Source organism: Panthera uncia, chromosome X (assembly GCF_023721935.1).
Source record: "Panthera uncia isolate 11264 chromosome X, Puncia_PCG_1.0, whole genome shotgun sequence".
Taxonomy (NCBI): Eukaryota; Metazoa; Chordata; class Mammalia; order Carnivora; family Felidae; genus Panthera; species Panthera uncia.
Window position 1 is genome coordinate 26,594,891 of NC_064817.1, and position 13,594 is coordinate 26,608,484.

At 38.8% G+C, this 13,594-nt stretch overlaps 1 protein-coding gene across 1 annotated transcript in view; it reads right to left on the reverse strand.

Moving 5' to 3' along the window:
- DMD (dystrophin) overlaps positions 1-13,594 on the reverse strand; it is a 1,998,908-nt gene that overhangs the window by 1,111,920 nt on the left and 873,394 nt on the right. The window contains exon 43 of the mRNA XM_049644567.1: positions 7,589-7,761. Coding sequence (XP_049500524.1) covers positions 7,589-7,761 — 173 coding nt within the window. The remainder of the gene's footprint in view (positions 1-7,588; positions 7,762-13,594) is intronic.

Genomic DNA, 13,594 nt, shown 5'->3' on the forward strand with positions numbered 1-13,594 from the left:
CTAAGTTGTCAGGATTCTGTGTGTGCTTATCATGTATCTTCCCAACTACATATGGCACTGTGACAAATAGAAGAGGCTGCTAATGCTGCTAGAGCTGAATGTCTCATTTAGGAACAAACAATTCTGGAAAAGCTCCCAGATTATGCATCTGTCCCTCTAGCTTCCACTTTAGAGGATAAAATTGTATGGTGATGACATGAGGATTAGTATATTATTCTTTCCGTCTGTAAGTGGTGGAGGGGTTATTTACCTCACCTTGACATGAGAGAAAACTATTTACTGAATGTCTTGGTGGGAAAATTACAAGTGAGAGAGCAAAAGCTTTTGAGAAAGTTGTGTTAGGAGTGGGCTTGAGGTGCCCGGGTAGCTCAGTCGGTCCGACTTCGGCTCAGGTCATGATCTTGCAGTTCACGGGTTCAAGCCTTGCGTGGGGATCTGTGCTGACAGCTCAGAGCTTGGAGCCTGCTTCGGATTCTGTGTTTCCCCCTCGCTCTCTGCGCCTCCCCTACTCATGCTCTCTCCCTCTTTCTCTCTCTCAAAAATAAATAAATGTTAAAAAAAAAGGAGTGGGCTTGCAGAATTACATGCTCATTCCCTAGTCTGAATACAGAGATGATTAAGGCACTTTCTCTTCAAATCAGATTTCTTTCGTTTCTATTCCTATTTTTCTCCCCTTTCATTTCTTTCATTGTCTCACTTTCCTTCATGCAGTACAAATGGCAGCAAGAGTCTGTGAGTGCTTCAACACTGTGGTCTTGGCCATAAAGGAGCTAAACAAAGGAGAAATCCCTGGGGAAGCAGCTTCCTGCTGTCCATCCCCCGGCATCCTGTTGACATGTGGCACTGTGATCCCAGCATGATGGTGGTAAATTTGGAAAAACTTTCTCTAGAACAGTTGTGCCCACATAATTATCTGAGAGGAGATACTGGTCAATTATAAAGTGTTCAGGGGTCCACGGTGAAATGCCAAAAGTATAACCATGTAATATGCATTTCTGTAAGCTACACATTTAAAAAAAAATTGAGATTAGGTCTTTCCTGTACTTAAAAAAGTATTTATTGATTATTTTAAAATTTTAAGTGTAAAATTCATTCAAGTATAGCATACATGCAGAAAAGTGTACAAATCACAAATTCATCGTTTCATGAACTTTCTTAATAAAAACATATCAATACAAACAATATCCAGATAAAGAGATGAACCATCACTCAGGACTCCAAAATCTGCTCCTGCCCTTGTTAATTACTACTCTTCAACAAAGGACACCGTAGTTGACCTTTAACCTCCAAATGCCCATTTTTGAGTTTTACAAAAATGGACTCACACGGTATGGATTTTTTTGCCTCTGGATTCTTTTCTGCAGCATTATTTTTCATTACTTACTTTATGAAATATCACTGATAATAGAATTTGATTTTTCAAATGTCCTCACTCTGCTGTCCCCAATTTTTTACACTTTTTTTTGCTCTATAAATTCAGTATTATAAGAATCACTACTTTACTCTCATGTCCTCTTTACATCAGATCTAAAGCTCAGAATCACCTTGAATTTAACTACTTACATGTATGGGTGAGCCATCCCAAAGTATCTGACTAAATGGGATTCCATGGAGAAATACCGATTTTAAAAAGCCACTTACTTGATGTCAGATGAGAACTGTGTTGCTACACAATAATGCCATCTTATGGCTGTACAGCAATTTGTAGTCTAGAAACTGCTTTCGTTTTTATTATCTCATTTGAACTGTGCTATCCTCTTAGGTTTGGGGAGTAATTTCCTGAAAATGGGGCAAGTTCATTAATGGTATCAGAAAGAAAGTAAAGACAACAGAGTACCTGGCACTCCTTAAGTATTTGTTCAGAGAAAGAAAGGAATGTATTTCTCTAATACAAGGTGGATCTTTGGTTAATTATTTCTTTCTTTTCACATGTTTCCTGTAGATATATTTCATAAGTAGTGAGTATCCACCAAGAATTAGATGAAAACAGAATTTAGCAGCAATATTAATTTCCCATAAAGTTAAATGCTTATTATATATATATATATATATATCGTTTTCAAAGATATATATATATCTCCATATACATGGATAGGTATACAGATACATGAGATTCATGAGGTAAATATTTATTGTGTTTAGTATTCGTGTTTCCACAGGAAAAAAAAGTCACTTTCAGTATTTTGGAGATGTGAAACTTTACTGAGACACATGATGAAATTCTATTTGCCAGAAGAGAAGGTATGAAAGCAGGTCTCTTAGATAATGAGTGAGCAGTCACAAATCACTCTGGCTTTTAATTCTCTACTTGCCGTCACCTAAAAAATAATGTCTGTTTTACTTTAGGACATTTAATAAAGTTGAGTTCTGCCATTATAGCATTCATGAATTTGGTGATTAATGATGGTCTCAAAACCTTTGCCTAAGGAATGCAAAGAGTCTAATGCATTTTCCCATATTTGTAACTTATTGTGAGTGTAAACTACGCAAATCTATTAGAGCTAAACATTCTGGTGAAATGGAAATATGCAGATGTGCTATTTAATATGTGTTTGGGCAAGCCATTTAACATCTTTGTAATTTAGTCTCCCGGTAAAACAATGAAGCAGGACAGAATCACTAAGGGCGTTTCTAGCTGTAAAAATTTATTATTAATTATTAACTATCAACAATAGTTCGGATTATTGTCTAGCAAATGTTCACTCCTCTTCCCCTTCCACTGTAGGAAGAGACAATTTTGCCACTCTATTGATGTCAGGCTCGCTTTGGCCAAAGGAATGTGACTGGACTTAATGACAACATAGGCCACAAGTGCTCCACAACATCAGCATAAGCCTACAAGGGAGGTTAAATTTGGTCCATGCTCTGGCGATCTGTCAGGAGAAAAGCATGCCACCCTTCATTTTGGGTCCAGAAAAAGGTAGCTGACCTTAAACCGACACATATCCGGGAGCCTACCTCAGCTAACCCACGGCTTGAAACAGCTGCCCAGCTGGGCCCAGCCTAGTTCAGCCAAACCACGGGCAACTTAAACATACATGGCCATGAGAATAAATGCTTGTTTTAAGTCACTGGGTTTTGAGGTGCTTGATACCACTATATTAGGGTAATAGTTGACTAATACACTATCATACAATATACCAATATAGCCCTTCTTACTGGCTCAAGGGTTAGCTTATTAAAAGATTCAGGACATTTTTGTTGAGACCCAACATGAATGCTGTACGGGAAATGTGTTTATTTATGAAAGTATAGCTTTTGATCTCTCCAAAGATTCAATAATCTACCTTTGTATGAGCCTTGGTGGGAGACATGACCTAACACTACAATGGAATCCAAACTCCAGCTATTTATTTTCCCTTACCCGTGGCAGTTAGAGCCTACTTATATGACCTAAGCTTGCTTTACAACAGGAGTTAGCAATTTAAAGCCTACCAGGAAAATCTGGTCAAGCAACTACCTTTGTTTTCATTTTAATGTTTTTAAATTATTTATTTATTTTGAGAGAGACAGAGAGAGTGTGAGCGGAGAGAGGGACAGAGAGAGAGAGAGAGAGAGAGAGAGAGAGAGAGAGAGAATCCCAAGCAGGCTCTGTGCACAGGGCCTGACACAGGGCTCAAACTCAGGAAAAGGTGAGATCATGACTTGAGCCAAAGTCAGATGCTTAAGGGACCAAGCCCCCCAGCACCCCTCAGCCACTTATCTTTGCAAATAAAGTTTTATTGGAACAAGCCATGCCTATTAAGTTATGTATCATCTGTGATTCCTTGCACCCAACAGCAGACTTGTGTAGTTGTAAAAGAGATTATAGGGCCTGCAAAGACTAAGATATTTGCTAATTGGCCCTTTAGAGAAAAAAAATCCATCCTCTGCTGTATCAGATGATTCTGTAAGAAACCTTAATTCTAAAGTTAATGACATGAAAAGAAGTAATAATTTAGATACTTTTTGGCAGGGATAGCCACAAGCAATATCCATTGGCAATGGTACCTCTGGTGCACCAGTGGACCATGGCTATGCCAGCAGTTTAGAATTCACATTCATCTAGTAACTTGATGCTAGATGTGTTTCTGGAAGCCTCTCCTGGTCTACCTTGTGAGTTTTAAACCTAGATTTCAGGTCCTTCCATCGATTCCATGAGCTACCTGATATGCTTCCAATAAATTAGATAATTCTAAGGTAACCAAAAGTCACTTTCTGTTAGTTGTGACTCAGAACCTTGAATGGCCCATACATCTTGCTTTATTCCAGATTCTGAGTAAGATGTCCCTATTCCACTCCCCAGGGATGCTATTCTAGTCATCTGGCATAGCTCATATTTATTAACCTATATTTTACTGCCTGTTTGTCCAATTTCTCTCCAGGAATGGAGAGTTCTTCAAGCAGGGACTAAATTTAGTAATCTCTATGTGGTGCTCAGGAAAATGGGAAAACTATAAGAATGAATTAGAAGGCATAAAGACTACCAAAGCCAAAATGCCATCATTTTTATCATCAAAATTGTCAAGCTTAATTGAGTCATTATCATGTATAAGCAACCCACTAAGCACTCTCCATGCAATGTGTCACTTAATCCTCATAAGAACTCTGTGGCTTAGAAAATATATTTATCCCATTTTATATAGAGAAGAATTGTAAATCAAACCAAGTAAAGGAACTAGCTCAAGGGCCCATGGCTAGCCAGCAGCAAGGGCTGGAATCCAAAACAGGTTGGATTCTAGAGCCTGTGCTCATAAGCAATGACTTAAAACAGTTTTACCTGAGACTAGACTAGAAGTCAAAAGAAAGTGAAGAGCTCCTGACCAATTCCTAGAAATGGCAAGTTAGAAATTAGGATACTAATTCCAGCCACTGGGTATAAGAAAAGAATGAGTCTAATAGGGTTAGAGGTACTCTATCCTTTGCCAGACATAGGAAAGACCCTAGGTTTCAGGTGAGATTTCAGTTTACCCACTTAGTGGATTGGCATTAGTGCTTCTGCTTCTTTGAAACTCCATTATGGTTGGCGGTAAAGTGAAAGGGAAACCTTTGTATGAGCTTGTGGGAAGGGAATACCTAGCTCAATGGCCAAATATGACATATATAATATGGGAGAGAAGCTTCAAAGAGCAAAACGTTTCACCTCTGCCTTAGTGCAAGAGTGGTCGGTGCCTACAAATCACAGTAGGCACTGGCTACTCCAGAACCTTCCACGGTTCGTAGGGGGTGGTGTTCTGATCTGGATGGCTAGGAGAAAACAGAGAGAAAAGAACAGAGACAGGAACACCCCAAGAGGCGAATGAACACCCCTAAAAAGAGGGATGGCATTGAACTCACTGCAGTAGCTGGCAGAGGCTCATAATGACTCACAGTGGGATAAGGAGAAAAGGTGCACTGTGGTGGCATGCTAAGTTTGCCTTTTGCAAGTGTATACGCAGGGTCATTGAGTTTCTTTTGTTTTACCAAGACTGGCTTCGGATTCCCTGGGATCAAATGTTTTCCAGTATTTTGAGATAAACTATTAGATGATCCAGGGAGAAATAGTGTCAGATTTCTGGGAGGAAGCTTGAATCCAGACACACTACACATCCACTTTAAACTCAGTATAGTTGACCACTGAATGGTGTGGGTCTTAGGGGTGCTGATGCCCTGGGCAATCAAAAATCCACATACAACTTTTGACTCCCCCAAAACTTAACCACTAACAGCCTAATGTCGTCAGAAAGCCTTACTGATAACAAGCACAATCTATTAACATGTATTTTATTTATGTATTATACACTGCATTCTTATAACAAAATAAGACTACAGAAAAGAAGATATTATTTAAAAAATCATAAGGAAGAGAAAGTACATTCATATTCCTATATTGTATTTATCAAAAAATTACCTATACAAAAAAACAACAAGTGGACCCTTTCAGGTCAAACCTGAATTGCTCAAGAGTCAAATGTACCATATTAGCCCTGAGAATATTGCACAAAATAAAATATGGCTCTTGTCTTTAAAGGAGCTTGTACGAAAAGAAAAAAAAAAAAGGTGGGGCACTTGGGTGGCTCAGTTGGTTAAGCCTCCAACAACTTCGGCTCATGTCACCATCTCATGGTTTGTGGGTTCGATCGAGCCCCTCATTGGTCCCTGTGCTGACAGCTCGGAGCCTGGAGCCTGCTGCGGATTCTGCTTCTCCCTCTCTCTCTGCCCCATCCCTGCTTTCTCTCTGTCGCTCTCTAACTCTCAAAAATGAATAAATGTTAAAAAAAATAAAAAAAAATAAAGAGCCTGTGTAGTAGGCAGAAAAGTAAACAAACTGATTGCTATGTTGTAAGTTCTAGGAGTAGGTCACTTCAGAGCAGGTACTCTGCGGGGGCAGCCACCAAGTCTGGCAATATTTGCAAAATCCGTAAGTGGAATGTTGATTTGATATTACACTAAATGTTTAAAGAATATTTAAGTTCCTAGATTTTATAATCAACTCATAGGTGAGACCTGTAGGAGACAAAGGCCAGAGGGGACACAAAATATTTGGGAATCTTCAAATCAATTTCATACTGCTGGAACAGAATTTGGAGATGTTGTAGGACAGGCAGGGATGGATAAGAAGGCTGAACAAAAAAACAAGGGTCATGTGAAGGCCTTAAATGTCCAATTAAGTGTCTGTACTTTATAGTAAGGAGAATGAGATTCCAGTACTGAAGCTCTTACACGTCAGAAAAACAATTCTGGATGAAAAATGACTGGGGATAAAATGGGAATGATTATTAGAAATAAGTGAGATTTCTGCTATAAGTACCAGTTTAGAAACCCACTGTAGTAAAAGAAGAACTAAAATAGAAGTAAGGATATTTCAAAATGGATAGGTAAGAGAGTCATTAGGGAGGTTCGAGATAATTATTAAACATGGTTCTATTTTCTCTTAGAATAAAGAAGACTGTACTGAGACTACAAATCTTTAAAACTGTTTTAAATTTAAATCATTAGGACTCCATAACTTTTAACCTAAAATTTGAAAAGAACGCAATATATTACCTTCTTGTGGTGTGAGGCTAAAGAATGCATATGAATTTTTGAAAATTTGGTCAAAAGCTAGATATGTTAATTAAGGTAAACACTGAAAACATTTTAAATCAACTTCACAAATTCATCATAGCAAAAAGATTAGGGGGACTTCAACATGTTAGGACCACCTTCAAAATAGAAGCAATAAATGAGAATCAACTTTTCGCTGATAGCTTACATTTCAAACATATAAATATAAATATCAATATGTTGTAACTATCTAGGACACAGATTTGACCAAAGATACACATTTTTGAGTGCACGTTTTTTTAAACCACTTCAATTAACCAACAAAACCTATTTTTAACATTGCGTGAAATTTTCAAAGGAAATAGTGCTCCGACATAAGGTTAACCCCAGTAGAGAATAAGTGCTAGAATGAAGCTCATTAGTCTGTTCATCAGTATTTGTTCTCGCTCCACTTACCTTTTTCCAATGATAGTAATACTTCTCCCTTCTCTTCCTCCCTACCTTTCCATGGAAAACACTGGAAAGAACTCCAGAGTTCCCTGAAAATAAGTTTATAATTCAGGAAAATAAAAGCGTTACCTACCCTTGTCGGTCCTTGTACATTTTGTTCACTCTTTCCCATTGGAAATCGAGCCGTGAGAGAGCTTCCTGCAGCTTTGCCCTTTCTGCAGGAGTGGCACTGTGCAAGGCTGCTGTCTTCTTATTGTGAATGATGTCAATCCGACCTGAGATTTGTTGCAGGCTGTCTTTTATGTTCTGCAATATAGAAAATTTGAAACACTTTCAGAAATGAATCAGCTGTCTATGTAAAGAGAAAAAAAAAGAAATTTATAAACCCCAGAAATAACAGTCTTGCGATTCTTTATTTTTAGTGCCTCAAGTTTTTATATAAATTGTAGACAGTTAACATATAGTGCAGTATTAGTTTCCAGAGTAGAATTTAGTGATTCATCACCTACCTATAACACCCAGTGCTCATCCCAACAAGAGTCCTCCTTAATGCCCATCACCCATCTAGCCCGTCCCCCCACCCACCTTCCCTCCAGCAAGTCTGTTTGTTCTCTACAGCTAAGAGTCTCTTATGGTTTGCCTCCCTCTTTTTTCCCCTTCTCCTATGTTCATCTGTTTTGTTTCTTAAATTCCACATAAGAGTGAAATCATACGGTATTTGTGTTTCTCTGACTGACTTATTTCGCTTAACATAATACGCTCTAGTTCCATCCACATTGTTGCAAATGGCAAGATTTCATTTCTTTTTTCTATGGCTGAGTAATAGCCCATTGCATATATACCACATCTTCTGTATCCATTCATCAGTCTACAGGCACTTGGTCTCTTTCCATCATTTGGATACTGTTGATCAGTCTTGCAGTTCTTACTTATTGACTTTTTAAAATCATCCTACCTGAAGCCCAGTGATTTCAACAGGCTCAGATTGAGTAGGTAATTCACAGTTCTCATCTCAATACAATTGAATCACTCCCTTCATCTTAAAACTCTATCTTCATTTGGCTTCTGTAACCTGAACTCTGATGGTTTTTCTTCTACCTTCTTGTCCACTGCTTCTCAGTCTCCTTTACTGAATCTTTCTCTGACTGACCTCTTAATACTGGAGTGCTCTAGCTTCGTTGTGACATGTATTTCCTTCTCTATCTATACTCCTATTTGCTCACGTGACTGCAAATACCTTCTATACAATGATGACTCCAAAACTTTTATTTCCAGCCCTGACCTCAACTTGGAAAAGAGAGCCACAAATCCAACTGCTTTCTTGGCATGTGGATGTCCCATGAACATCTCAAACTTAATGTAACCCCAGCCAAATTGTGAACCGCACCCCTTTATCCTTCTCTTTTAATGGTTTTCCCCATTTCAGTAAATGACATATCAGTTAATTGTTATTCAGGTTGACAACCTTAGAGGTATCCTTGACCTTTTTTTTTTTTTTTTAGTCTCCCTTGTTATAGCTTTGAGCTAATCTATGATTGTATCTTATCTGGATTATTGCAATGGCTACCTAATGAACTTCCTGCTTCCAGTCTTGCTTCTCACCTAGTCAATTCTCCACACAAGAGCCGAAAAGATTTTTTCACAACATAAAGCAGATCGCATTTCTCCTCTGTTCAAAATCGTCTAACGCATCCTCATCAAACCCATCATCTTTACCATGGCCTACAAAGTTCTAAATTACTCGGTTGTATGTTGTCTACCTTCTAATCTTATCTTTTCTTAGTCTCTGTTGAGTCTAGGACATTTCAGCCTCATTAACCTTTTTGTGTTCAAGTATGCCAAGCATTTTCTTGCTTCAAGGTTTCTTGGTGTTCAAGGTACTTGCTGTTCTCTCTGCCAAAAATACCCTTTCATTCTAGGACATTGATATGACTAGTTCCCTCCTTCTTTCTCAGCTACGAAGAGACTTCTTTACCACTCTATTTTACATAGCAGCCCTAATTACCGTGTATTCCCTGTATTCTTCATTTTTCTACATGCTATTTATGATTCACATTAAATTATATATCTACTGGTCTTTCTACACCACGAGACTAGACCCAATGAGTGCAGGGAATGTTATCTGTCTTGCTCTCTACTGGGATTCTGGAACTTAAACCAATGCCTAGCATATGGTAGGTATTCAACGTATTTTGTTGACTAAATGAATAAACAAACATATCCTATAAGTTAACTACAAAATTTTTATCTACATTACATTTGAGAGAAAAAAGTCACCAACCACAAGTTCATTATGTAATATACACCTTTAAAATACTGATTTTCAAAAAAAATTCTCAAAAATTATATATTTAGCTAGTCTTACTAAGTATGCGATTGGTTATTTGACTCATCTGAATTGTTATAGACAAGTCAATTGAGCAAACATTTATTGAGTTCTTCCATGTACAAGGATCAATATATATAAAGAAAAGGTAGGTAAAACATAGTTTCATTTGCTTTATTTTAAGAATTTTGAAATTGATGCTATTGTGGTAGTAAGGAAGGTTGTGGTCTGGAGAACTGAAGGGAAAATAATAGTACAGAAGCACCAGCTAGATGACGGGAAAGAATTTCACGAGTAGTCTAAGTGGTACCAAATATTTTCTGGAAATTCAGAGGAGGAACAAATCCTACACCATATTTGCCCACACACTGAGGACTCATGAAAGAAGTGTAATTTGGAGTGGACAAAGCTGAGTAGTTAAAGTAGGAAGGGCATTATGCTTGCTAGGCTACACACATACAAAGACAGGGAATATGAGCAGTCATACTTGACTGACTTTTTGCAAATGTAGAAGATTAGGAGAAGATGGGTCAGGAGGAAGAGGCAAGAGATGATTAGTAATGTGTTTAAAAACTTCTGAATGTAATTCAGTAGCCAGTGAGGAACAATGATTCATAAAATAATTATGATGGAGAATTTCAAATACTCACAAAGCAGGAAAATAGTACAAATACTCCCCATGAACCTATTGTCCAGTTGCAGTTCTTATAAAGTCATGGACAACTTTGTTTCATGATACTCTCACCCATTCACCTCCTCGACTGGATTATTTTGAAATGTATATAATATTTTATGTATAAATACTTAAGCATGTTTCCCAAGTATGTGAATTCTTATCAAGGAAAGTACACATACTACCATTATCACACACACAAAATTAAAAACAAAACCATTAATGTGACTGACCATCTGGTTGGTATTCATGTTTGAGTTGGATTGAGAAAGTTGTTTAGGAAGAAAAGTTGGCAGAACTCAGTGACTGTGTGTTGAGTGAAGAAGAGGAAAGACTCTAATTACCCCCAGGTTTCTGGCCTGGGCACCCAGAAGAATAGTGGTATCAATGAGTAAAAGGATTTCAGATGGATCAAGAGGTTGTGTGTGCGTGTGTGTGTGTGTGTGTGTGTGTGTGAGAGAGAGAGAGAGAGAGAGAGAGTGTGTGTGTGTGTGTGTAAGTGATATGTTCCATTTTACATGTGGTCACATTGAGAAGCCTTTGGGGCCTCAGACTGTAGATATCCCATAGGCAGCTGGCATCAGATTTTTTAGAAGAGAAACGAGATGGTGACTACTGTTGGGCCATACATCTTTTCCCATTTCTGCACAGTCTGGGCTTTCTGAGCAAAGAGCACTGGCATCTGGGTTAAAGGATGATTGAATAGCAAACATACCATGGTTTTTCAGACTAGTGCATTGCTTCAGGAAGATCTGGAAACATACCTTTTCCACATCCCTTTGTTTATGTTCCAACTTACAGTCTGAGAATAATACACCTAAACCCTTCCCTCTGTCTGGAGAGGATGTGTTGACCCCTTGGAGCAAAGGTCTCTGTTTCTGTCCCTCTTTCTGTCAGATATGCCGGCTGCTTTACCTAAGTTCTGATATCCATAAATTTAGGGGGTCTCTCCCATACTGCAACGCTTGCATGCACAGAGAAACACGTGGCCCTCACTGCATTGTCCCACAAGATTTCGGGCATGTGCACTGGTGCTAAGATGCTCTTGAGTAATTCATGATGTGCTCTCTATGTTTCTTATCAGAAAAATTAAATAGGAATGTAAAAAATTAATAAGTATCAATAAAAGGAATATTTTTGTGTATTTTCACACAAAATTGGGGAGGATTTTAACAGTGTATGAGATGGAGACTCGGCCAGATAGGGTGGGGCTATTGCTGAACCTGCAGCTTCCCAGAAGGTACTCTCAAACAAACTGCACAGCTTACAAAGGGCATCAGGAGAGAGGTTATGGCAGATCTTAGAAAGTATTCCTGCCTCATTTTAAGACTTCATGACTGTGATGCATGAAGACCTGCCTTTGTGGAGGATGAAACTATAGAAGCAAGTGAGAGCAGAGATAATATAAGTTGTAAGGGGTGAAAGTCACTGCTTATGCCAGGACTCTAAAAAAAGCAGCTGTGTTCCCAGGTAGAGACTGGGTAAGACACAATGGGTATGGGTGATGTGAATAAATTTCAGAGAGAGAGACAGAGAGGGAGGGAAGGAGGTTGTTTATAAAATTCCAAGGTGTTTTCTTTAAGTCCCTGTACACCTTATGATAGGGAGGCCTTAATTTGTTTGTTTTGTTGTTGTTGTTGTTGTTGTTGTTGTTGTGGTTAAGCAACCCAATTTAATGTGGTCAGAATACTTACCCGACAGGTCAAGTATTACCATGTGAAGGAAGGAAAGGAGGCACACCAACACAGAAATAAATTGTGAGATTACTTGTCTAGAGGAATGCAGGTTAAAATTATGTTCAACCAGCATTAAATACAGAATTGCTAGCCACCGGAATCTAGTAGGTGTTATTTCATTGCACAAGAGATGGTCAGAGTGCTCAGAGAAGTTTGTTGGAATAAAAAAGTAAGAAGCAAGGTTGCCTAAGGATGAACCTTTGTGAAAAGGGAAGGTCCAGGAAGGAGATGAGTGTGCCCAAAGAGTAATTGTCATCAGACCTAGGAGGAAAGCCAGAAGAGTACAGTATTTCAAAACCAAGGGAAGGAAGTGTATCAGGAAGGATGGAGGGAGCTGTCAACAAGCCTAACACAGCTGGGAACAGGAGTGAAAAGGCAACTGGCTATTCAGGAAGTCATCGGTGATCTTCTCTGGAGCAATTTCACCATCTTCATAGTGTGAAACTATAAACCTGGATAGAGCAGACAGTCTTCCACTGTCACTGTCTTTCACTACAAAATTGAAAATAGCTTACTGTTACATTGTGGTTCACTTTATTTGACATACAACACTTTGCTATTGAGGTTAAGTTTACTACCCAAGCCTGAAAATGCAACACAAATTTCAAAAGAACAGAATGGATTCAGTGTATGTTAGCAGTGCCCTAGAAATTACTGCAATCAAACATTCGCCTTATATGCGTTCTTCTCTTTGATTCACGTGGTGAAATTCCATATCATCTTCTGACAGTTCTGAACCTGCAGCCTTGGGTAGAATAGTTAGGGCTATCCCAGGAGCGTGATTAGGTCAGGTGCCAGGAACGTGCACCAACAGGACTTCTTTGCTGTTTCTGTTAAGTCGACTGACCTGGGCATCCTGATCTCACTACCACTTGCTCTGGCTCAACTCCTGACGATGTAAATCGTGGACTCCATTTTAGTATGGCTGCCAGACCAAGGGCAACAATTCAGAACTCTGACAATTTCTCTATGTGACACCAAAAGCCAGGTGACTGGAAGGCTGATTACCTGAATTTATACTGGGGCGACCAGTCAGTGTAACCAGTTTGCCTTCACGTTGGAAGCCCACACAATTAAAATAAATAGCTGTGATCTCCAATGGGGATAAAATTTAAGAGAAGGGAAGGAGGATTTTCCCCAACAGAACAGAAGTCAGCTACTTATGGCTTTGATGTGGGTTGTGTGTCTATGTGTGCGCATGTGTGCGCGTGCACACACACACACACAAAACAGGTAAATATATTTTCTCTCTGAGGATCTGAGCTTGCCAAAGTTCCTGGTTTTAATCCAAATCTCTGGAGAGGCCCCAGTTCTCTAGAAAATGGTAGAATTGCTCAGAATCGAGTTATGAATGGTTTTAGCAATGCTGGGCAGCGTGTTGCAAAGGCAGGAAAACTTTCTATC